This window comes from Strongyloides ratti (genome assembly GCF_001040885.1).
Source record: "Strongyloides ratti genome assembly S_ratti_ED321, chromosome : 2".
Taxonomy (NCBI): domain Eukaryota; kingdom Metazoa; phylum Nematoda; class Chromadorea; order Rhabditida; family Strongyloididae; genus Strongyloides; species Strongyloides ratti.
The window spans coordinates 15,555,660-15,581,553 of NC_037308.1; the positions used below are offsets into that span (position 1 = coordinate 15,555,660).

The window sequence follows — 25,894 nt, forward strand, 5'->3', positions numbered from 1 at the left end:
TCACTTAACGAATTATTAAAAAGTAGGTTTTTTGAAAATATTGTAAAATAAAAAATGATATGAAAAATGGTATGGTACGCAATATGTAGAGAAAAAAAAGCAATATACCTAGGAGATATGTTCATTTTATTGATAAATACTTTTTTTAGAAATTTTTAAAACTTTAAAAAGTTTTAAATTATCATATCTACTTGTAAAACAAATTATTACAAAAACTGTAAATGACAAACGTTTTCTGTAAACTTTTTTTCACCGTAAGTCAAATTATATTTAAAAATATTGTTAAATTAAAATGTTGCAGTAAATGCAAATTTTACATTTTTTGATAAAATATTTAAATAAAAAGGTAACTTTTTGAAAAAATTATATGTAATATATTATAAAGAAATACATATTTATTATATTTTTTTATTGATATGCAAGATAATTTAAAATTAAAAAAATATACATATATTAAAATAAAAAACTATTAAAAGATCTTGTATATTTTTGTGTTTGATGATCAGGTAACATTTAAAAAAATTTTTTTTTTTCAAAATAATTTGTTAATAAAATGAATTAAAAAAAAATTAAGTTTGTAAAAGATTTATGATATCTATTTACATAGTAATGGTGGCAGCATATTTTTGTTCACGTAGAGCTAAGGTATTAGCTAAGATTCTTGTTTGTAAATCCATATCTGATGATGTAAACATTGGTGTATTAGAAGGTGCTTGACTAAATTTTCCTATGTTATTTGGAATATTAATCAGATTAAGTTGTTGTGGTACACCATTATTAATGTTGAAAAGATGATTAAAATTATTATTTATTGGTTGAAGAGGATTTGATGAAGGGATTGGTGAAATATTATTAAAAGAAATTTCTCTTGATGTTGGTATATGTAAATTTAGATTTATTCCTTTTAATGAATCAGGTGTTGAATGAGATTGCAAATTATAAATATGATTATTATTAGCATTCAAATTCATACTATTTTTATCTTCTTTTAAGATTTGTGTGGATTGCATAATCGGCCTATAATTAATAGCTTGTGCATTGGATGATACTAAACTACTTAATACTTCATTAGCTGCACATATTTTCATAGATTTATGTAATGATTCATTATGCCTCTTCAAATCCTCAATTTCCATTTGTTGTTCTTTTATTTTTGATTGAAGAATTAATATATAGTCAACTGCTCTCTTCAAAATAATTGCTCGTGATGACTGGAAAAAAAAAGTATTATAATAGGTGGAAAAAAATAATATTAAATTTTTTTTAACTTTAATACTTTTAATATAATATTTTATAGATAAGATAAATTACTGTATTAAAATTATAAATTTTTAAGATTATCTTAAAATAATAGTGATATCCTATTAAAAAAAAATATTGACTATAAAGTTATATATGTATAAATTAAAAAAATTTATAATTGTAAATATAAAATTTTGGCATTGTATAATAACATACATGGTAATTAGATTATATTTAAAACATTCTATTTATTGATATTTCATAGAAACTTTAATTTATAAAAATTTATGGTTGGTTATTTGGTGTAAATTAAAAAAAGTATTTATTGATAATTATAAATTTAATATTCTCTTCACTATTAGTATTAACTTCTAATTTTAAGAATAGGGTAATCTATGTTAAAATTCAACGTCAAACTACTTTTCTTAAGAAAGTATGACTATTTAGCAATTATAATTATTTTTATATAAGTTATTTTAAAAAATTTTATTTTATTCAAAAAATACAATAACAAAATAATTAAATAAATTATGAGTATTCTTTTAATGGTTGTTTGTTAATGTGATCAAATATTACATGTTAATAATGTAAAATTATAAAATATAAATTTATTATAAAAAGTTATTATTATTAAGAACTTTAAATGTATATTGAATTTAGTAAATTAAAAAAGTAAAAATACAACTTTTCCATTTAATTTGCTTAAAGGAATAAATTATGGTATCATATCTTAATTAAATAATTAAAAAATAGAAAAAAAAATTCTTCAGTACTGTATTTAAATAAAATAAATTTTTTAAATAAATTTAAAATTACTGAAAACATTATAAACAAAGTGATATTAAATCTTAAATTGTCAGAATGTTTACTATAAATAATCTTATACAATAATACTTTCCTTAATGTAACAGCTAGTAATCAAATATATTAATTATTTTTTGATTCTTCAAAAAAAAAGATTCATAGTAAAATCATTAAAAAAAACAATTATTGTGAAATAACTAATATAATAATAAAAAAATTACTTGTTAATAAGTTGCAAAATTTCTATATTGATAAAAATATTCTAAATGTTTATATTTAGCTTAAGTAAACATAAAATGTTTTTATAAGAAATTATTATAAAAAAATTTACAAAATATTTGATATTTTTATTAAAATATAACTTTTCAATATTATAATTATAACACAGTTAATAGTAATTTACAAAGAAAAGGTAAATAAATGCTACAAAATGAATTTTAAAAGTGGTGAAAGAAAAATAAAGATAATTTTTTATAAAAAAAATTTAAGATTTTATAATTTTATAAAAGAAAATATTAATATATAATTTAGTATTATTTTTCCAATCAAAAAAATTTTTTAATAAATGATTTTTGTTTTAATTGAACCATAAATTGTTTTTAAAAAAATGTTCTAAAAAAAATAATACCACATATTAAATAATATATAATTATCAATTTTACATCAAGTTCCTCTGAATTATAATTTTTATCATTAGATACATGTTTTTTTACTATCAATTAACAATAGTAAAATTTATATATAGTTAAAAGGTATAATGTTAAAAATATTAATTTAAAATTATGCTTAAAATATAGACTTTTTTTCTTCAAAATGTACGTTTATAAAATATTATATTGTAATATAGTACAGATAATAAATACATATATTATCATAAAATCATTCCTTTAACAACAAAAAAAAACATAATATTTATAAATTTTAATGTTAACATAAATGATTAAAATATAAAAACATACCTTTTCACCTTCTAATAGTGGTACTGAATTTTTAAGTGTCATAAAGTGATCTTTAATATGATCACGTCTTCGACGCTCCAATTCATTATGATGAGCACGTCTTCCCTCATCCATTGATGAAGATGGTGTTAATTGATTATCTTCATCAGAAAAATCTCCTTCCTCTTTAAATATTTTTTCATTTCCACCTTCCACAATTTCTGTTTCACTTCTTCTTTTTCTGGAAGGTGATGAACTACCAGACTGAACAAAATTTGGACTCATTGTTTGCACTTGTCAAGAGAAATTTTTTTTTATAAAAAATATAATAATAGTATGTTTAATAGAAAGAATAATAATCACTAAATAGAAAGTTTATTTTAAGTCGATAGGAAGGTTATTGTATTGTAAATGAAGTAATAGAAAAAGTCAAAAAAATATGACAAATATATATATTTTAATCACTGAAAATAATAAGTAATTAAAACATGAATTCCATATGAAGAAAAGTGTGATAAAAAATAATATAGAAAAGCTTAACTGATGAATGGCTTTAAATAAAGTCTTTTTTATTAAGTGATAAATATACAAGACCACGCCTATTAAAATATTACTACAAATAAGTTTATTTTTGACATCTATAATTAAGTAAAACAATTGTAATATTAATTTTAATGAAATTTATAAAAAAAGTTATTGTGTAATAGGAAATTACTAAATTTATAATAGTTTGCTTTAAATATAAATTTAAAAGAATAAATTGAATTAGAAAAAATTTGTTTTTTACGTGATAGCTATTTTTAAAAGTATTTTATAAAAGATAAATGATTTAGATAATAATGTAGTATTTTTAACTTACTTTTATACTTCAGATAGAAGAAAAAAAAATATTATAAACGGTATTTGGAACGATATATTAAAATAACATTTAAAATAAATATATTTAAGTAAAAAAAAATACAAACATAGTTTATGAAATGATTTGTTAATATTTTAAATCTTACTTTGATACAAATATTTTTTTCTGTAAACTTTTTAAAAAAATGTTTTAAACTTATTTGAATAACATTATATTCAATAATATTTATATTAAAATAAAATATGATTTTTAATTAAAAATTGTTTTTTTTTTCAAAGAATTTTTTTACGCAATTTATTAGGCTTCAAATCTATTAATGCGCTTTTATATATATATATTTTTTTAAAATCATCAAAGATCCGAAAATTAACAATCTTTTTTATTATCAAAAATGTGGAAAGTTCAACTAAAAATAAGTATAGAATCTAATTTTGTGACGCAGTATTAATTTTAAAAAAATTTAAATATAATTTAATGAGCAATTAAAATTTTATATTTCCTATTCTCCTACACCAAATATAATCTTATTAAGCTATTTATATATTTATTAAACTTGACTGAAGTTGCACATTACATTAAAATATTATTTTTACTTAATTTTATTAATTTATTTATAGTAAATTTGAAAAATTACATAAATCAATAGTAAAAAAAAGAAAAATAAATAAAACAATTTATGTTAATTTAATTTATATTTTGAAAGTTTAGTTTTACTTTTATTATATAAAATATAATGAATATTATTTTTTAATTAAACAATAAAATTTTAAATATATTAAAATAAAATAGTTTAGTATCAAAAATGAATAATAATAGAGTTCTTAAAGATGTTATTTAACTTTTTTATCTATATATATTTTTTTTGACATCTAATACTTTTACATTAAAAATAATAAATATTTATTTTTGCACTTACTCAACATATTTTTTTTTGTAAAATTTTTTTTATGAATAAAAAAAAGACTATTATAACTTTAGATTTATATTGATTTATATAAATTTTAATTGGCATAATTACTACTTTTAATATAATTAAAATAAATTTTTAATGAATCTTACCATACAATTTAAAGATAAAAAATTAATTTAATTTTCAAAGGTTACTAAGAAAACAACATTTTAATTTAATATAGTACTTATTTCAGTTGAAGGAGAGTAAATAATTTTAAATTGTTGTTTATTAAACATTCATATAAGATACAAAGATTTAAAATAAAATTGTTTTAAAAAATTATATTTCATATTTTTATTACGATTATTTTTTAATATTATATATATATTTTTATATTTAATAATAATAAAGTAAAGTATTATTATTAGCAAATTAATTAATTTTAAATAGGTTAAAAAATTAATAAAAAAAAAAAGTTGGAATATTTTATATATGAAAATAATATAATAGATATATTTTTTTATAAAAATTATTTTTTTTTTCTTTAAAGAATTTAAGGAAATAAAGTTTTTTTTTAATATATAGTATCACTTAAAGCTAGTTATATTTACTTGCTTTCTCCATACTGGACAGGAAATATAAATACTATTATTAGTACACTTTTTATATATAAATACATAAATAAATTAAAATGTTTTGATACATCAAAACATTAAATTACCATCAAAAATATAGTTTAAATATATATTGTCTGTATAAAGTGTTATCATTTTCTTGAAATATTAATATATATTATAGGCAATCATTATATTAACGAATATGATTTAATATACATTGTAATTATCATCTTTTTACAAAAATGATAAATAGTAAATTTTATCAAAAAATATAGTAGCTTCAAAGTACAGAGTATATAACAAATAGTTAAAAGTATATTAATAATATATATATATAATATATATATATATATATTTAAGGTTATCGTTATGTATCACTTAAAATGTTACAAGTGATTCGAATACTGTGAATTATATGTTATATATGCTATATTTAACTATATATTTCTAGTCAAGCACAACTTTATCACGTGAAGTATGATCATAAATATGGGTAGGGGTTCCTCTGGTAAAATTTAATACTTGTTATACGTAGTTATTGGAAAAATATAAATTTAATGGGTGTTAACTTTTTTCTTGATGATTAATGAAGCACTATGTAAATGTTTCCTTTTACCAAAGAACATTCATCTTAAATATAAGATAACGTAGAAGTACAAAGTGAGCAAAACGTTTTTTTATAATAAAGTAAAATTATGAATTAAAATACTTTTTCTAATACTTTTTTTGAATTAGGATGTTATTTATTTGTTATAAATTATATCTTTCTACTTTTTTACATAAAAATTTAAAAATATATTTGCATAAGAAATATGATAAGGTGTAAAAAAAAATATTTTAAATGTATTGATAATAGTTTAATTAAGTAATATTTTTTTTTATTTATTACTCATCTTTCACACACTACTACAACATGTTTTAGTATTTGTATGAAAAAAAAAAGATTGATAAGAAATAATATTTTCTAACATTAAAGAATCTAATAATATATATGATATTAAAAACGGTATTTACAATAAGGTTATATACTACAAAGTACAACAATCAAATGCTAATAAAAATAATAATTTGTAAAATAAATGATCTGATGTAAGAAAAGAAAAAAGTATTATATGATTTCTTGTAGTGACTAGACACACGTGTAAAAATTGTTAATTGTAAAATTATTTTAATTATCATTCTGATGCAATAGAATGTCATAAACAATATAATTATTATGAAATATATATAGGAAAAAGTAGATGATAAGACAAAATAATTTTAAATATAATACAAGGAAAACATGGAAAATTAGGAGATCTACATTGTAAAGAAGTTTTTAATATGAATTTTATAGTACCATTTGTTTATAAATACAAAGTTCTCACTGATTTTGCATGTGCATTTATCGTGTATTAAAATAAATATATAATGATTCATTTGATCTCTTTTTAATCACAAATATAACAATTAGATTTTAACCTGCAAATGAATGGTAAAAAAATATTATTTAATGATATTTGTAATGTTGAATTACTATGGAAAAAAATTTATTGTAAAGAGTAAAAAAAAATATTTAAGAATGAAAAAGAATCAAAGAATGATTTATTGAAAATTATAATAAAAAAAATAAATATTTCTTATAATCAATATTACTAAAATATATTTTTTTAAAAAAATAATTAAACTGATATAGAATTTCAATTTAAAAAAAAGTTATTTTTTTTAAGTAATAATAAATAGTTAATTGTTACAAAATGTACAATTTGTTAAATAAACATTGATACATTTCCAATCATTAATATGTTTATAAAAATATAATAAACTTTTTATTTAACTAAATAATTTAAACCTGTTATAATTTATAAGGATAATGTGTAATACTTGTTAATTAAGTTAAAAATAATAATACGATAAAGATTATATACGGTAGAATTAAAAACATACCTTTGAACCATGTTAAAAAACACAATAAAAAATCTCTAAAGTGTTAAATTTTGAAAATAGTAAACTTTTTTAAAAAAAAAAAAAGTTAAACAAAAATTTAGTTTTAATATTTATTGTAAATCAAAATATTTTACTCATAAAACTCATTATTTATTAATAAAAATAAATACAACTTAAAAATTTTCTTTTTTTTATCAATAAAACAAAAAAGTTTTGATAAAATTATTTCTATTAGTAAATATTAAAAAAAGAACATAAAAAAATGTTATTTTATCTTAATATTTTAGGAAAAAGTTTTTTTTTGTGAAACATAGTAATATAATTTATTATTATTATTATTATGCTTTCTAAATGCAAACTTTAAGTTTACACATTACATATATATATTAAAATAAAAATAGCATTTTATGACGCATAAAAATGGATTTTTTAAAGTTTTATCTAAAAATATTTTCAGTTATGATAAAAAAGTATTCAAGAAAATAAGAATTAATTATTTGTTTAAAAATTTAAAATTTTTTTTATAAGTTGCATAAAAAAAGGTTAAATAGCATTGAAAAAAAAATTACTTTTTTTAAAACTAAATAGTAATACCAAAAAGAAAAAAAGAAATAAAGCCTTATTCAAATTAATTAGTTGATTTAAATTTTAATTGAAAATTCTATTGAAGTAATTGTTTAAAAAAAACTTGAAAATATGAATATATAAATATACATTTTTAAAAAATGTCTTTATATATAAATATGTACTTTTTGAATGAATATAATAATTAAAACGGCAAAATTTTAATAATTTTCTTTATTATTATACTAAATTTTTATTATTACAAAAATAAATTATTTTTTTAATATAACTATCAAAATACTTTTTTTTCAATAGTTAAATGTATTTATTTAAGTGCCATTAATCTTCGGTTAGCTAATGAAAACAAAATTAAATTTATAGGATGAATAAAAAAATTTTAAGAAACACATAACTTTATACAGAGAATATTATAAAATCAAAAAAAAATATTTTAAAGATTAAGAACAGTTTGTTTTTTATTCTTAAATTATCTTTTAATTTAATATAAAAAAAATCTAATAAAAATTATATTATTTTCATATTTTTTATTATATAACTTTCTTGAATAATAACATTTTTAGTATATAAATAAATAAATACCTGATAATTATTATAATTTTTTTGAATAATATTTTTATATATTCATTTTACAATTTCAGTGTTACAATTTATAATGAAACAAATATTTAAAATAAACTACTTTAAAATATTGTTTATTAAAAGTTTGTTTTAATATTATTAGAAACAAAAATAAACATTGAATTATATTTTAAAGTAATATAATAATTATATTTTTTTTCTATTTATGTATACTTTTTTAGAAGACACACATATTCAATTTAGATTGCATAATAATTATTTTTAATTATATTTTTAAAAACCAATAAAATAAAAATATAATGACAAGCTTGTACTTAATTATTTGTAGAAAATTTTTTTTATAATCATTTATTTTTAAAATTTTATGAAAAAAAGGCAGTCATTTGAAAAAATTTTTAACATACTCAAAATTATGATTAAAATAATTGTACTATTAACTTAATAATTGATAATGTTAACAAATAACATGGAAATTTCTATGATTAGTTTGGAAATTTCAATGTATTTCTAATGTTTACAAAAAAATTTTTTACACAACTTTTTTCATGTGATATTCCTGTGACACTTGATCTTGGAAAGGTCATTAGCAACTTTTCTAGTTGAGTAACTTTTAAATATTTTTGTAAATAAAAGACTGTTTGTAAAAGAAAAAAAAATTTTTTCAAAAAGTTATTTGTAATAGAAATATTAAAACTTTTTTTCTTTTTTTTTAGATATACTTAATATTATAATTTATATTAAATATAAATACTTATCTTAAAGTGAAACATATTTAACATAACATTATAGAACAATTTTGAAATAAGAATTAAATTAATAAACTTATAAGAATATGTTTATTTTATTTTGATAGTAAAAAAATTAAAAAGTTATGAGATTAATTTTAGATTAATAATATAAATTTATAATAACTTGTATTATAATGTTTCTGGTTTATAATTAATGAAGATCTACAACATTATTTTTATAATCATTTTACAATAATTATAAAATTAAATCTTTATAACATTAATACTATATTTTGTTGAATGTAAGAATAAAAGTGGAAAAATATTTAATAACTTTTTAAATATTGATTTATTTGTAAAAAATTATTTTATTTTTACTATATTAAGAATAATTCAAATACCAGATATTATTATAAATTTTAAAAATAGTAAAAATTTTTTTTTAAAACTTTATGGTCAATAATTTTAAAAATATTTATGCACTTTATTCAAAAAAATTTTGAAATTAGTGTCTGTTATAAATTATATGTAGAAAATAATTTTATATAGATTCAATTTAAAAAAAATGTAGTTTATAAAAATTATAAAATTTTTATAGATAAATATAGTAACATTAATAAAAGAATCTGAACAATATCAATTGTCATTTTGAAATCTTATGTCATTTTTTAAACAAATTTTTTATAATTTGTAATAGATACAATTTCTATTTTAATTTTTATATGCATAAACATTTCTTTAATATTATAAAAACAAATTAGAAACTATTATAGTTTATAGAATAAACTTTAAAGTTTTTTTTTTCATACATAAAATTTATACTTAAAATTATTTTTCTAAGCTTTAAATTTCTTAAAACAATTTTATGTAGTGATAAAGAAAATTTCATTTCTAATTTTATTTTAAAAAAAAATATGGGTTACATTTAATTTCCATTAAATTTTATATTAGAAGTATCAAGTTAAAGATTTTTCAAAACTATTACGTTTTCAAAATAAAAATGAAAAGACCAGAATGTATAGTTCTAACAAATCACAATAAATAATTTTCTGTATCTTTTTTATCTAAAAACTATATTTCTTATAAATATTTAATCTTCAAAATTCTTATAATCATAAATGGAAACAATATGTAACACATTTAAGAAAAATTTAATATTAAAATAGAATCAAAATGATTATAAATTTTGATCAAAAATTTTAATGATATGATTTTGAAATAATATTATATTAAAAAAATTATGGTTAAATATTATAATATAATATTATTCTTATTATGTACTTATCTATAATTTAATGATAAGAAAATAAATACCTTAAATAAAATTATAAAAATGCAAGTATTTTTACCAAAATTGATAGTTGTTATCAAATAATTATAAAGGTTAATATATTATGTATATTAATTATTTTTTTTTATTATCAATTATTTTTCATGTTATAAATTCATATAAAATTCTCGTAGTGAATCCAAAATTTGGATATTCCCATGTCAATTTTTTCTCACAAATTGCTGATATTTTAACTGAAGCTGGACATGATGTAACTGTTCTCACCATTGATATAGATCCAAAAATTACGCATCCTGGTGCTTATAAAGCCAAAGTTATTACAGTTCCTGCATCAAAAGAAGTAATAGATATGTTTTCTGATAGTATTGATGGTGATTTTTTGTGGAAGTTAAACCCAAGTATATTTTCACAACTTCAGGTAAAAATTTTTATTTTAAAACTTTTCAATAAAAAATTTATTCTATTAAAAAAAAAATTTGAACATGCTTTTAAATATATTAAAAAAATGTTATATATAAATAATTAAAAAAATTTTTAAGCTTTTTACAAGATTTATTACATCTGTTCAAAAACAATCGTTAAATGTTTTTTATAATGAAGAATTAACAGAAATAATAAGAAAAGAAAAATTTGACATAGGAATTACAGAATCATTCAATAAATACGTTTTTGGTTTGTTTAAAGTATGGGGAATAAAAACTCATGTATGTGGTTTTTCAATGTCATTAGCAGATAATCTATACAGAGATTTTGGATTACCATTTCCAGCATCTTATATTCCATGTCATATGGCACCATTTACTGATAAAATGACATATTTGGAAAGATTCCAAAATTTTATTTCTCATCATATTAGTTCTATAATCTTTTCGCTATTTGATGATATAATGAGTTTACAAAATGAATTTAACTCAAAATATGGAGAAGGATTTTTTAATAGTCATGGTATTGTTGGTGATTGTTCATTTTTAATTATCAATTCAAATCCTTTCTTAGATATTCCTGGTCCAAAAACACCAAAAATGATTGAAGTTTCTGGTATTGGTATTAAAGAAAGTAAACCTCTTAGTAGTTATTGGAATGAAATACTTTCATTAAGAAATCAAACTGTTTTAATATCATTTGGAACATTTGCTAAAAGTATCAATATGCCAAAAGATTTAAAAGATGGAATTTTAGAGACAATAAAAAGATTAAATAATATAACATTTATATTAAAATATGAAAATCCTGAAGATGGTACTGGAAAAGATATTGAAAATTTAGTAATTAGTAAATGGTTACCTCAAAGTGATTTATTAAATGATTCCAGATTATCATTATTTGTAACACATGGTGGTATGGGTAGTATAACAGAACTATCTTTTAATGGAGTACCAGCTGTAGCAATTCCATTATTAGGAGATCAACTAAGAAATTCAAAATTACTTGAAAGACAAAAAACTGGAATTGTTATGAATAAATTAGACTTAGCAAATCCTGATATCTTGACAAAACATATAAAAACAATTTTAAACGATGAAACTTATAAAAAGAATGCTCAAATAGTATCAAAAAGATTAAAAAAAAGACCTATTGGATCTAGAGAACTTCTTATTAAACATATAGAATTTGCTGCAGAATTTGGAAAATTAGATGTATTAGATTTAGCTAGTAGAAATATGAGTACAATTGAATATTATAATTTTGATATTATTATACCAATATTAGTAGGAACATTATCAATTATTTTCTTAATAATTTTTATAATTTTTAAATCTGTTAAAAAATGTTTACAAACAAAGATTAAAAAAGATTGATGAAATTTTTTAATGTTAAAGTAAGTTAAAATTATTCGTAAAATAATTTTAACTTTCAATTTTATTTAAATTTATTTGTTTTGATTATTTTTTAATTATAATTTTGTTAATTATATTTTAATAAAGTTTTTACATAAATATTATTGATGCATATATAAATTGTACTCATAAAACATCTCTGAAAACATACAATACAGCAATAATAGCAAAATAAATAAAGTATCTGAAAAGTTTTTAAAAATTTAATTAAATATATAGTAATTTGAACATTTGATAGTTTATAAACAGCAAAAAAAATTTTTTACATAAATTACCAAAATTTTCATATAAATAAATAAAAAATATAATTAAGAAAATTGGTAGTAGATTTTTCAATAAAATTTTTATTAAAAAATAAATTTAAAATCATTTACTTTTTTTGTTTATTTATTTCATATGTTAGTTTAAAAATTATATAAAATCATTATTATATTTTAAAAAAAATATTCTAACAAATACATAACTATAAAATTAAGCTATTGTTAATTATTTTAAAAATATATCCCGTTTTAAAGACAATCGAGAGACTATAGTTGTATAATCAAATTCTAAAAATAAATTGTTTTTTTATAACAATTTTAGAGATAGAATCAGAAATCTAAAATATTTTCAACCAATTTTTATTTCTCTGAAAATAATAAAGTTATAGCTATGAAATTTATTTTTCAAGACCTACTTTTGAATAGAAATCGAATGAAGCTAGTCCCATCTTTATAGGATAAGTATTTATTGAGATACTGGAATGTCGAGAACAATGAATATTTTAAAAAAATTTCCGCCTTTGGTCATATCTTTCTTCAAAATAAAGATAAATACAAGCAGGTTTCTGAAATCGTCTTCTAATAAGTTTTCATATGGGGTCTACCTTCAAAATATTTTTATACCTTTAACCACTTTAGAGATATAAAAAAATGGTGACAATGGATTACGCGCGAAAAAGTACCAAGCATAGTATTTAAAGAACGGTTGAAAATTTAAAAAAGTTTTCAACATAAGATATCACTTAAATTATGAAAGAAGCCCAGCGCATCAAATTTCATGGACCTGTGACCTCATATGCTTGAGTTATCACTAAATTCTTAAAACTTTTTTTAAACATATTTCTTATCATATCTTCATTTTTATAAGTCCTATAAAGATGTAAATAGGCTTAATGAATTTCTCGTAAAAAATTAGTCTAGAATAAACTATTTATTTTTAACATTTACAATATTATCATAGAAATCGAAATTTACAAAAAAATATTCAACAAGTTCGCCCTTCAACTTTGAATCTTTATAACTCCTGAAGTTTCAATTTTCGAATATTGTTGATTATATTCAAAATTCATCCCTTCTCAAGGGCTATCGAATGATTATAGTTGCATATTCAAATTCCAAAAAAAGTTGTCCTTCTTTGTTCAGATTTTTAGAGGTAAAATCGGAAATCTAGAAAATTTTCAGCCAAATTTAATATCTCTGGAAATAAAAATATTATAGCTATGAAAATAAATATTCTAGACCTACTTTTGGATAGAAATCGAATGAAGCTAGTCCCATCTTCATAGGATAATTATTTGCTGAGATACTGGAAATTCGGAAACAATGAATATTTTAGAAAAATTTCCGCCCTTGGTCATATCTCGCTTCAAAATCAGGATAAATACAAGCAGATTTCTGCAATCGTCTTAAAATGAGTTTTCAAATGGGGTCTGCCTTCAAAATATTTTTATACGTTAAACCACTTCCGAGATATAAAAATATGATGACAATGGATTACGCGCGAAAAGGTACCAAGCTCAGTATTTCAAGAACGGTTTAAAATTTTAAAAACTTTTCAACGTAGGATATACCTAAAATCACGAATGAAGCACAGCGCTTCAAATTTCATGGACCTGTGACCTCATATACTTGAGTTATCACTAAATTCTTAAAACTTTTTTTTAAACATATTTCTTATCATATTTTCATTTTTATAAGTCCTATGAAGATGTGAATAGACTTAGTGAATTTCTCGTAAAAAACTGATCTAGAATCATCTGTTTATTTTTAACATTTACAATATTATCATAGAAATCGAAATTTACAAAAAAATATTCAACAAGTTCGCCCTTCAACTTTGAATCTTTATAACTCCTGAAGTTTCAATTTTCGAATATTGTTGATTATATTCAAAATTCATCCCTTCTCAAGGGCTATCGAATGATTATAGTTGCATATTCAAATTCCAAAAAAAGTTGTCCTTCTTTGTTCAGATTTTTAGAGGTAAAATCGGAAATCTAGAAAATTTTCAGCCAAATTTAATATCTCTGGAAATAAAAATATTATAGCTATGAAAATAAATATTCTAGACCTATTTTTGAATGGAAATCGAATGAAACTGGTCCCATCTTCATAGGATAATTATTTGCTGAGATATTGAAAAGTCGGGAACAACGAATATTTTAGAAAAATTTCCGCCTTTGATCATATCTCGCTTCAAAAACAAGATAAATGCAATCAGATTTCTGCAACCGTCTTCTAATAAATTTTTATATGGGGTCTACCTTCAAAATATTTTTATACCTTTAACCACTTTCGAGATATAAAAAAATGGTGACAATGGATTACGCGCGAAAAAGTACCAAGCATAGTATTTCAAGAACGGCTAAATATTTAAAAAACTTTTCAACGTAGGGTATACCTAAAATAACAAATGAAGCGCAGCGCATCAAATTTCATGGACCTGTGACCTCATATGCTTGAGTTATCACTAAATTCTTAAAACTTTTTTTTAAACATATTTCTTATCATATCATCATTTTTATAAGTCCTATGAAGATGTGAATAGGCTTAATGAATTTCTCGTAAAAAAGTGATCTAGAATCAACTGTTTATTTTTAACATTTACAATATTATCATGGAAATCGAAATTTATAAAAAAATATTCAACAAGTTCGTCCTCAATTTTGAATCCTTATAACTCATATAGTTTCAATTTTTGAATATTGTTGATTATATTCAAAATTCATCCCGTCTTAAGGGCTATCGAATGACTATAGTGGCATATTCAAATTCAAAAAAAAGTTGTTTATTTTTGTTCACTGTTTTAGAGGTAAAATCAGAAATCTAGAAAATTTTCAGCCAATTTTTATATCTATGAAAATAATTATGTTATAGCTGTGAAAATAAATATTCTAGACCTAATTTTGGATAGAAATCGAATGAAGCTAGTCCCATCTTCATAGGATAAGTATTTGCTGAGATACTGGAAATTCGGAAACAATGAATATTTTAGAAAAATTTCCGCCCTTGGTCATATCTCGCTTCAAAATCAGGATAAATACAAGCAGATTTCTGCAATCGTTTTCAAATGAGNTATATATAGAAATTGTTTGGTGAAGAGTTATATCATCCTTTATGGAATTATTATTCCTCAAATTCAGATGATTCAATATCATTAAATAAATTTATAAGTAAAAGTGAACCTTTATTTGAAACTGATCACAAAATTTGGGAAGAAATTTTTAATGAACCAGAAGACATTATAAAAGCTTGCCTTTTGACAAGTGATATTGAAGAGGCAAGTGATGATAAAGATTTTAAAGAAAGTATTATATGTAATATGAAGAAAGATGGAATTTCTAAGTTTATACAAAATGAATGTCCAAGATTATGTGATGGAATTCGGGAACATGTAATTTCTTTATTAACAGATAAGAAAAAAAATTTACAAGATTACTCTTCAAGTATTTTAACTCCTTTTCAAATGTTATTTATTAAAGCATCACTTAATCCTGTAATATATTTTAATCAAGAGGGAAAAAATAATAGTAATAGGTGGACAAAGTTATATGATTCTTCAGTTCATGGTGTTAGTTTGAATCGTTTTGAAAATAATGTATATGACTATAAAAAACCAACAGTCACAATATTTAAATTAACTAATGGTCAATTAATTGTTATTGCTTTAGATGAAGAATGGAAAAATAGTGTAAATTGTTATGGTGGTAATAATACTTCAGTAATACAAATAAAACCAAAATTTGAAAGAGAAGATAAAAGTGGATCATTTAGATGTAATTTAAAATTAAAAAGTGCACCAATGGGTATACAATTTGGAAGATATCTTAAAATTGAAAAAGATTTTAGTAATGTTAATGATATTGAAGTTTGGGGATGTGGTGTTGAGGATGACTTGACAGCACAAATGAAACAAAAAGTTTGGTACAAAAAAGAAGCTGAAAAAAGAAGTAAAGTTCCTTTACCAGGAGCATGGGATGAAAATCCAGATAAAACAATTCTTGAAATGGGTGGAATAAAGCTAAACAATGAACGCCGTGATTTTGATCGCCCTGATGATACTATAGCAAGAAAATTTTAAAAAAAAAAAGTTAATAATTTTTTTTTATTTAATATTAAATTAATATAATACAATTATATATTAAAATTATTTTAATTCTATCTTTTCAATACCTTCAAAAAATTCTTTATCCAAAAGATAATCATATGCTCCACGTAGGAGAACCTGAAACCAAATACAAAGTAAACATCCTACAAAAGATGCTGCTGCTATGTTAAAAGGCCATATTGGTCCTAAATGATTTTCTATTTCAGGTACATTAACAAGAAATCCAAAAAGAAATTTTGTTGCTGTGGTTCCACACGCCATAGAAATGATTGAAAAAGTTCCAAGTATAAAGAGTGAAATATTTTCAAATTGTAATATTGTCATTTGTGGCCACATTAAGTTAGGTTTTTCTTTTACAATACCAATAACCATAAGTATAGTTGTTATAATAAATGATACAATTACCACAAAAGCTGTGATAGTTGTTAAAATTCCAGTTATATGATAAGTATTTTGTAAAACTATATTAAAAAAAAAAAACTTTTTAATGTAAAAAAAAAATTAAACATACAATAAAATGTTAAACCAGTAATTGCTAGAGTACTTATTCCAAGAATAGCTCCAATAATAGCAGCATCCTTATAATGAAATAATCCAAAAGCTGCTGGGGCATAGTAAAAAGAATCATTCTTATCAAATTTCTTTTGAATCATATTAATAATAGTGTATATATTATTTATATACAATAAATATACATTATCCAAAATTGATTTTTATGAATATAAAAATTTATCTAAGATATATAGGGCTTGACCTAATTTTGAAAACTTTTATGTAACAAAATTATTAAATTACATACATTGTTAAATTTTATTTATTAATAGTTTTTAAAATAATCTTACTTCAAATGTGGATCTATCAACAACACTATGAAGATGGGACTAGTTTCATTCGATTTATATTCAAAATTAGGTCTAGAATATTAATTTTCGTATCTATAACATTATTATTTTTAGAGATATGAAAATTGGCTGAAAATATTCTATATTACCGACTATACCTTAAATATTGTGATAAAAAAAACAACTTTTTTTATAAATTTGAATATGCTACTGTAGTTATTCGGTAGCTTTTGAAATGGGATGAATTTTCAATATAATTAACAATAGCTTAATTTTAAAGTTACGTATGTATTAGAAATTTTTTTTGAAAATTTGAATATTAAATATACATATAATTTTGCATATTTATGTAAAAAATTTTTTATTTTTTTATCAACTATCAAATGCTCCATTTACTTTATATTTAATTAAACTTTTTAAAACCTTCAAATACTTTATTTATTTTAATTTATATTAATTAAATACGTCAGTGGTTCCATAAGATATTCCAAAATTTACTATAATTCTTTTTTAACTTCAAAGCTTTTTTTTCATTCTTGAAATTTCTATGCATATTAAAATAAAATTTGTTCATTTTTAAAGTTTTATGTGTATTAAAATAAAAGTTTAAAAATAAGAAGATTTTTTAATCTTAATTTTAAAAAATTATCTCTCTTTTATAAATTGTTGAAATTATTATCAAATTAATCTCAACATTATAAAAACGCGAGGAAAGCAGCGCGTTTAGTTAATAAGAAAGCACGTGCGAAACACGCGCTTGTTTTAATATTAAAACTTAAAATTATAAAAGAATCAATTTATTTACAAACTTTTATCAAAATTTTCAATGATATAATTTTTATATATTATTATATAAAATAATTTTGCTTAAATATTAAAATCTACTAATATTTTTATTATGTACTTTTTTTTTATAAATTATTGATAAAAAAATAATTACTTAAAAAGTGAGATTTACAAGTAGAATTACTTGGAAGATAATAAGGTACCAATTCCATTTTTTTTTAATAATTGTTTATTTTTTATCAATTTGACATTAACTTCTAGTAAAATTATTTGTAAAACTAGAATGTTATAATTTTAGGAAATTTATAAAATATTTACTATTAAAAAGAAATTTCAAAAATACAATTATTTTTATCAAAATCAATAGTTATTATCAATTAAATATCAAAAAATAATGTATATTAATTATTTTTTTTTATTATCAACAATTTTTCATGTTATATACACATATAAAATTCTCGTAGTGAATCCAAAAATTGCATATTCGCATGTCAATTTTTTTTCACAAATTGCTGATATTTTAACAGATGCTGGACATGATGTAACTGTTCTTACCATTGATATGGACCCTACAATAACACATCCAGGTGCTTATAAAGCTAAGGTTATTTCAGTTCCTGTTTCAAACGAAGTAAAAGATATGTTTTCTGATACTATTGGTGGTGATTTTTTGTGGAAGTTAACTCCAAGTATATTTTCACAACTTAAGGTAAAATTTTTGATTTTAAAACTTGTTCAATAAAAAATATATTCTATTAATAAAAAAAATTTTTTATAGCTTTTAACAAAATCTGTTGAGTGTATTAAAAAACAATCATTAGATGTTCTTTATAATGAAGAATTAACAGAAATAATAAGAAAAGAAAAATTTGACATAGGAATTGCAGAAGCATTCAATAAAAACATTTTTGGATTATTAAAAGTCATGGGAATAAAAACTTATGTATGTGGTCTTTCAATGTCATTAATAGACACTCTTTATAGAGATTTTGGATTACCATTTCCATCATCTTTTATTCCTTGTCAAATGGCACCATATACTGATAAAATGACATATTTGGAAAGATTTCAAAATTTTATTTCTCATCATATTGGTTCTATAGTCTTTTCTTTATTTGATAATGTAATAAGCATACAAAGTGAAATTAACTCAAAATATGGAGAAGGATTTTTTGATAGTCAAAATGCTGTTGGTGATTGTTCATTTGTAATTATCAATTCAAATCCTTTCTTAGATATTCCTGGTCCAAAAACACAAAAAATGATTGAAGTTTCTGGTATTGGTATTAAAGATAGTAAACCTCTTAGTAGTTATTGGAATGAAATTCTTTCATTAAGAAATCAAACTGTTTTAATATCATTTGGAACATTTGCTAAAACTATAAATATGCCACAAGATTTTAAAGATGGAATTTTAGAGACAATAAAAAGATTAAATAATATAACATTTATATTAAAATATGAAAATCCAGAAGATGGTATTGGAAAAGATATTGAAAATTTAGTAATTAGTAAATGGTTTCCTCAAAGTGATTTATTAAATGATTCCAGATTATCATTATTTGTAACACATGGTGGTATGGGTAGTATAACAGAGCTTTCATTTAAAGGAGTACCAGCTGTAGCAATTCCTTTGATGGGAGATCAATTAAGAAATTCAAAATTACTTGAAAAACATAAAACTGGAATTGTTATGAATAAATTAGACTTAGTAAATCCTGAAGTTTTAGCAAAACATATAAAAACAATTTTAAACGATGAAACTTATAAAAAAAATGCTCAAATAGTATCAAGAAGATTAAACAAAAGACCTATTGGATCTAAAGAACTTCTAATTAAACATGTAGAATTTGCTGCAGAATTTGGAAAATTAGATGTATTAGATTTAGCCAGTAGAAATATGAGTACAATTGAATATTATAATCTTGATATTATTATACCAATATTAGTAGGAACATTATCAATTATATTCTTTTTTATCTTTGGAATTTTTAAATGTGTTAAAAAATGCTTACAACCAAAGATTAAAAATGATAGATACAACTTTTCATTGTTAAAATGAGTAAAACTTATTCATAAAATATTTTTAACTCTCAATTATATTTAAATTTATTTGTTTTAACTTTTTTTACGATAATTTTGTTAATAATGTTTTTATCAATTTTATATATAAATATTATTGAAATATATATATATGCACTGTTCTGATTAATTTTTGAAAATAAGAAATACAACATTAATGATAAAAAAGTATTCTACTTCTTTCTAATCTGTTATTTTTATTCAAAATCCTAAATTATATTAATTTTAAAAAATTATAAATTTTTGTTGAAAAATTCAAAACTTATGTTGAAATATTGTTTTGTAAATAAGATATAAATTCACAATTTTACCGTGATGTTAAAAGTTGTTTTTAATTTTTTTTAGTTTACCAAAAAATGATTAGTAAATATAGTTGAAAAAGATATGACAAGAATAATTTATTGTCTTTTTAAATATAATGTCCCAATAAACATATACCATAAAAAAAGTATTTGAACTATTTTCGCTAACAAAAATTTTCTAAATACTATTAAAAACCTTTAAACATAAGAATTGCATTGTTTTTTTTTAAAGAATTATATTTCTTATCAATGTTATAATTAAAAATTCTATATGTAATTATCTTATTTTTCAGATTATTTATTTAGATCATTCTACATCATTGACTGTTTTGGTGCTTGTAGTTAATATTATTTAAAACTACTATATAAATTTTTATCCATGTTTTAAAATATTGACACCCCTTAAAAAAAATATCATAATCAAAAATTTTATTTAGTTGTATTATTTAATCATTTTAGTTCAATAGGAAGACTCCAGTGAACGTCATTGTATATCTACTTACAAAAAAAAATATTTCCTATTTAATAAAAAACAAACGTATTTTCATACCTATTTATTTTTGTGGTAATTATCATGTATATTTGTAGAAAATCTTTCCAAATTTTTAAATTTTCCTATCAAACATGCTAATTTATTATTGGGAAGAAGAGTTGTTGTTATTGAGAAAAGATGACCAAATACAAGAGCATCCAAATGTGTTGGAGAATCACCAAAGAAAAATGTATTATTTCCTAATTTTGATGATAATGAATGAAAACAATTTTCCGCAATATGAATAATTTCATCTACAGTTTTGTCACCCCAACCTATACTAGAAAGATATTGTTTCATTTTTTTTCTTTGTAAATAAGGCAATATATTATTTAATGGCCAACGATAAACAGAACCATATCTTTTTGCTGTAGTTCGATGATAAATATTATCATCCATCCAACACATCCATATTTCTACATGTCTAAGTGTTTCTTCAATAACCGCAATATAAGCTTCTAAATCAACCATTTGATTATCAGCTATATTATCACACAAACTTAATCCACGTGATGCCATTAAATTATAAACAGCATTAAAACCACAAATTATTTTATTATCATTATTTAATCTTAATATAGGAATTCTTTCATTATTTGACATAAACTCCACATTAGGTCTCTCTTCATAATGAAATGGTAAATTTCCCATTCGTAATAATGTTTTTGTTGCAGAAACCTCTGCATTTTCATATAATAATCCTTGTGTACTTGAATATGGACCATAAATTTTTGCATCTATCCATTGTGTATCACTTTTTCCTGGTGAACATTCTTCTGCCATAGTTTGGTAAAAATAATATGAAGTCATTCTATAAATTAAAAAATATTACTTTATATAAGAATTCCTTAAAATATTTAAATTTTCGTAGAATAAAAAATAGATTGTTTAAAAAAAAATCTTTAAAGTTATACAGAAAAAAAAATTAAAAAAAAATAATACGTTATGGAGATAAGTATACATTTTTCAATTAAATTTTTTTTAATATCTCGACACGAATATTTTAGTTGATCATATATTATTATTAATACTTATATAAGATTATTTCTAAAATAATTGCATTTAAAAAAGTAGATTTCACCTATATCTAACAATATTGTAGATTTCTTTAATCTCAACGCGGATTAGCTACAGTTGATAGACTCATAAAATTTATGCAAATTTCAGGTGCACGTGATAATTTTCCTTTTTTTAATATGAAAAATATTTTTTAAAAAAATCTAGCTTCTATGGTGTATTTAGAAATAATAAAACAAATATTATAAATCAGATTTTACCAATAAATTGAGTAAAATTAGTTTCGTTATTATATAATTTTTCAATTTTGTGATATGACAAAAAATATGTTTTGGAAAAGCTTTAAGTACGAAATTTATAACTTAAGTAAATGAACATCAATAACCATGCGCTTAAATACGCTGAACTTTTAACATATAATCAGCATAAAAAAAGTTTTTTAATTTCAACAGTTCTTGAGATACAATTACTGGTATTTTTGCGCACATAATTTATTTTTCATCGGTTTTCATGTATCACTAGCAGTTGAAAATGTAAAAAATATTTAGAACGTAGATCTCACATGAAAACTAATTAAAAGTTGAATTCAGAAATTTGCTTGAAGTTTTCTTAATTTTAAAACAGAATACGACATAAAGTGTAAATTTTTTTCTAAATATTTATTCTTTCCGACTTTTCATATTTCAGCTGAAATTTATCATACCACTATGGGATTTATTATATTCGATATCGTTTTAAAAGTTAGTCTAGATAAAATTGTTCCTGTTATAATATTTAAAATATTTTTAAGTTTTACTATTGAATCAAACATTTCTATTTTGATTTCAAGCATAAGTAGTAAAAACAAATTTTTTTGGAATTTGAAAATAAAAATAAATTCATCTAATAGCCTTTGAAAAATAGAAATTTTTAATATAATCATGACTATATCAGAAACAAAAATTGAGGAGTTGTAATTAGTCAAAATAGAAGCAAAAATGCATTAAATAAATAAATTTCAGCTGTATCTAGCATTATGAAAAACTTTTTCAACTTCGGTGTAAATCAGCTAAAACAAACAGAATTATGAAACTAATAATATATTAAACTTTATGATTTGATGTTTTAACAAAATGTTATACTAAATTTAGTATATAAATAAGTAACATCATAAGAGTTTTTTTTTAATGTAATATTTTGGGAATTACTATTGATGGCACATTTTATTCATAATAATCACTTTAATTTTAAAAAATGAATACAAATGAATGGTAATAAAATGCCCAATAATTTTCATCTTCTACAACAAATCACTATAACTTTGATTATTCAATTTTCCATATTTATAAAATTTATATTGATTTGAACTGCTAATTTCTATTAAAATAACTTAATTTTAATACAATTAAAAAAAATTTTACAATATAAAATTTACCAATTGAAAACAGCAAAGTAAATAAAAATAAATTACCAATATAACTAAATTGTAGAATAATAAAGAAATTCCTATACAAAACACTCATTAATGCCATGAACAAGTAAAATAAAGAATGAAAAAACATTTTATTCGGTTTTGAAAACAGAACTTCAGCAGTCTGATTTATGAAAAAAGTTATAAATACAGGGTAAATAAATATTTCTAGTATTTGGATAGTGGAAAAATATTCATAAATTTAACGTAGTTGGAATGTTGAAGAACATCATCAAGGAAAACAATATAAAATGGTTGCATTTCAGTTTCATTTCTCATCACAGTTTTAAATAATCGCCCAAACATAGTAAAATAATAATTGTCATCTCTATATTTTGAAATATTATTCCTATTACGTTCATTAGCGAGATCATTTGTATTAATAACTGGTAAATCTTCAGGAGGATATTTAATTAGAACAATTTTAACCGAATCTGGAATACTTAAACTTATCTCTCCTATCATGTAAATTTGTCTAAGTTTTGGAAATTTAATAAAAATATTTTGAGGAACATCACGACAACCAGCAAATGATATTCTTTCAATTGAATTAGATTTGGTATTAATCATCTTAACATTATCTTCATTTAAAAAAGTAACTTTCTCCAAGCTTAAATTTTCTATATTATTTGGCAGAACTGATAAGATTGCATTGAAAAGAAAAGAAATAAAATTTTTTTTTAACAAATCATCCTTATCAATTGCAATTTGAAAATCAATAAAGAAACTTTTTAAATTTTTCAAAGTACTACAATACGAGAAAGAATCTTTAATAATTGTTCTACCACCTTCATTTGATTTTCCTTCTGTCATTATGTTATCAATAAATTCTTCTGTAATAATAAGTGTAATCTTTTCCAGATTCCAACATACGGAAAGTAATTTTTCAAAGTATTTTGTGTCATGTATTTTAACAAATGACATCTCAACATCAGAAATATGGTAAACATAATTAGGAAGATGATTAGCCTTAACTTCCATTAAATTAGTAAGAAAATTTTCATTGGTTGCTGTATTTGTTCTAATATTAGCTTGAAGACTAATTCTTTCTATATCTAAGATAATACTATTAAAAAACATATCATTGGGAAAGTTTAAATTTGTTACAATAGTAAGAGAACACCCATTTCTTTTAGATAACCACATAAATAAAGTGTTTACTCTTTTTCGAACAATTTCAATATTCTCCAAAGGAAATGATGATATTTCTAAGATATATTCTTTCAAGTTTACCAGTCCATCAACAATATTTGTCAAAGCCAATGATTTAAGAAGTGAAAAAGCCATAATATTTTCAATAGTTATACCACTGAAAATTTTAATTGATGTACTTCTAACACGATATAAAATAAAAAGTGGTAGAGCACTACTTTGTCCTGTTCCAAGATAAGTTAAATCAAGAGTATCAGCAACAGGGAATTGAGAAAAAAGAAATTCAATAAAAGTAGCTATCTCTTTCCCTAGTGATTCTAGTTCATGGTTTCTAAGACGTTTAGGTGCTTCATTAATAGTAATTTTAACAATTTCATTATGTTCAAGATCTTTTGTTTTAACTTCACTTAAATATGCTACAATTTCTTCAATAGTAGTACCCTGTTCCCATTCTGGTCCTTCACATAAAATAGTAAGTTCCTCATTCAAATCATCAATTTCAATAGTTAATGTAAAAGTTGGTTCATGTGTAGACATAGTTTTACGAAATATACAATCCATTACTTCACTGTAGGTAAGTTTTCCATCATTAATCATTTGTAGCATTTCACTTATTGATGGTATATCTTGAATGGATTCATAAAACATTATAAATTATTTAATTTTATCAGTGAAAAAATCTTGAATTGACAAATATTTATTATATTAATCTCTAGAAATTAATTTTATTATTTTAAATATAAAAATTAATAATGAATAAAAAAAAGTTTAGATGCAACTTAGTACATTACTAAATACAAGTAATTTCTATGTGTCTTGGCAAGAAATTTTAGGAAACATGTGGGCTTTAATAAAAATACAAAGATCTTCATATAAATAAAGTACAGTTTTTAAGTTTTAATCAAATTATATAATTAAAATTTTTAATTATTTAGTTAATATAAATTTTATAACTTATTTTAATATGAAAAAACAACAATAGTTAAAAATTGGTTTGAAATTAATTAGAAAAAAAAATATGTTTATAGGTTTTCAGATATTTTAATTAATATAAAATAAGCAAT

At 20.6% G+C, this 25,894-nt stretch overlaps 6 protein-coding genes across 6 annotated transcripts; 2 read left to right on the top strand and 4 right to left on the bottom strand.

Annotated features, from left to right (window-relative positions):
• Positions 1 to 599: 599 nt before the first annotated feature.
• Positions 600 to 3,269, bottom strand: SRAE_2000493100 (Protein max; the record flags this gene model as incomplete). The annotated part of the gene is made up of 2 exons (XM_024643873.1): positions 600 to 1,211; positions 3,006 to 3,269. The coding sequence occupies 2 exons, from the start codon at positions 3,267 to 3,269 to the stop codon at positions 600 to 602; spliced, it is 876 nt and encodes a 291-aa protein (XP_024509497.1).
• A 7,295-nt stretch (positions 3,270 to 10,564) lies between these two features.
• SRAE_2000493200 (UDP-glucuronosyl/UDP-glucosyltransferase family and TLDc domain-containing protein) lies at positions 10,565 to 16,640 on the top strand (the record flags this gene model as incomplete). Its single annotated transcript, XM_024643875.1, has 3 exons — positions 10,565 to 10,879; positions 11,001 to 12,170; positions 15,645 to 16,640. 3 exons carry the CDS (start codon positions 10,565 to 10,567, stop codon positions 16,638 to 16,640), a joined length of 2,481 nt encoding a protein of 826 aa, XP_024509498.1.
• Positions 16,641 to 16,706: 66 nt separating this feature from the next.
• Positions 16,707 to 17,320, bottom strand: SRAE_2000493300 (Hypothetical protein; the record flags this gene model as incomplete). Its single annotated transcript, XM_024643876.1, has 2 exons — positions 16,707 to 17,128; positions 17,179 to 17,320. 2 exons carry the CDS (start codon positions 17,318 to 17,320, stop codon positions 16,707 to 16,709), a joined length of 564 nt encoding a protein of 187 aa, XP_024509499.1.
• Positions 17,321 to 18,689: 1,369 nt separating this feature from the next.
• SRAE_2000493400 (UDP-glucuronosyl/UDP-glucosyltransferase family-containing protein) lies at positions 18,690 to 20,357 on the top strand (the record flags this gene model as incomplete). Its single annotated transcript, XM_024643877.1, has 2 exons — positions 18,690 to 19,004; positions 19,074 to 20,357. 2 exons carry the CDS (start codon positions 18,690 to 18,692, stop codon positions 20,355 to 20,357), a joined length of 1,599 nt encoding a protein of 532 aa, XP_024509500.1.
• Positions 20,358 to 21,229: 872 nt separating this feature from the next.
• SRAE_2000493500 (Metaxin-2) lies at positions 21,230 to 21,994 on the bottom strand (the record flags this gene model as incomplete). The annotated part of the gene is made up of 1 exon (XM_024643878.1): positions 21,230 to 21,994. One exon carries the CDS (start codon positions 21,992 to 21,994, stop codon positions 21,230 to 21,232), a length of 765 nt encoding a protein of 254 aa, XP_024509501.1.
• Positions 21,995 to 23,846: 1,852 nt separating this feature from the next.
• SRAE_2000493600 (Hypothetical protein) lies at positions 23,847 to 25,478 on the bottom strand (the record flags this gene model as incomplete). The annotated part of the gene is made up of 1 exon (XM_024643879.1): positions 23,847 to 25,478. The coding sequence occupies one exon, from the start codon at positions 25,476 to 25,478 to the stop codon at positions 23,847 to 23,849; it is 1,632 nt and encodes a 543-aa protein (XP_024509502.1).
• Positions 25,479 to 25,894: the final 416 nt, after the last annotated feature.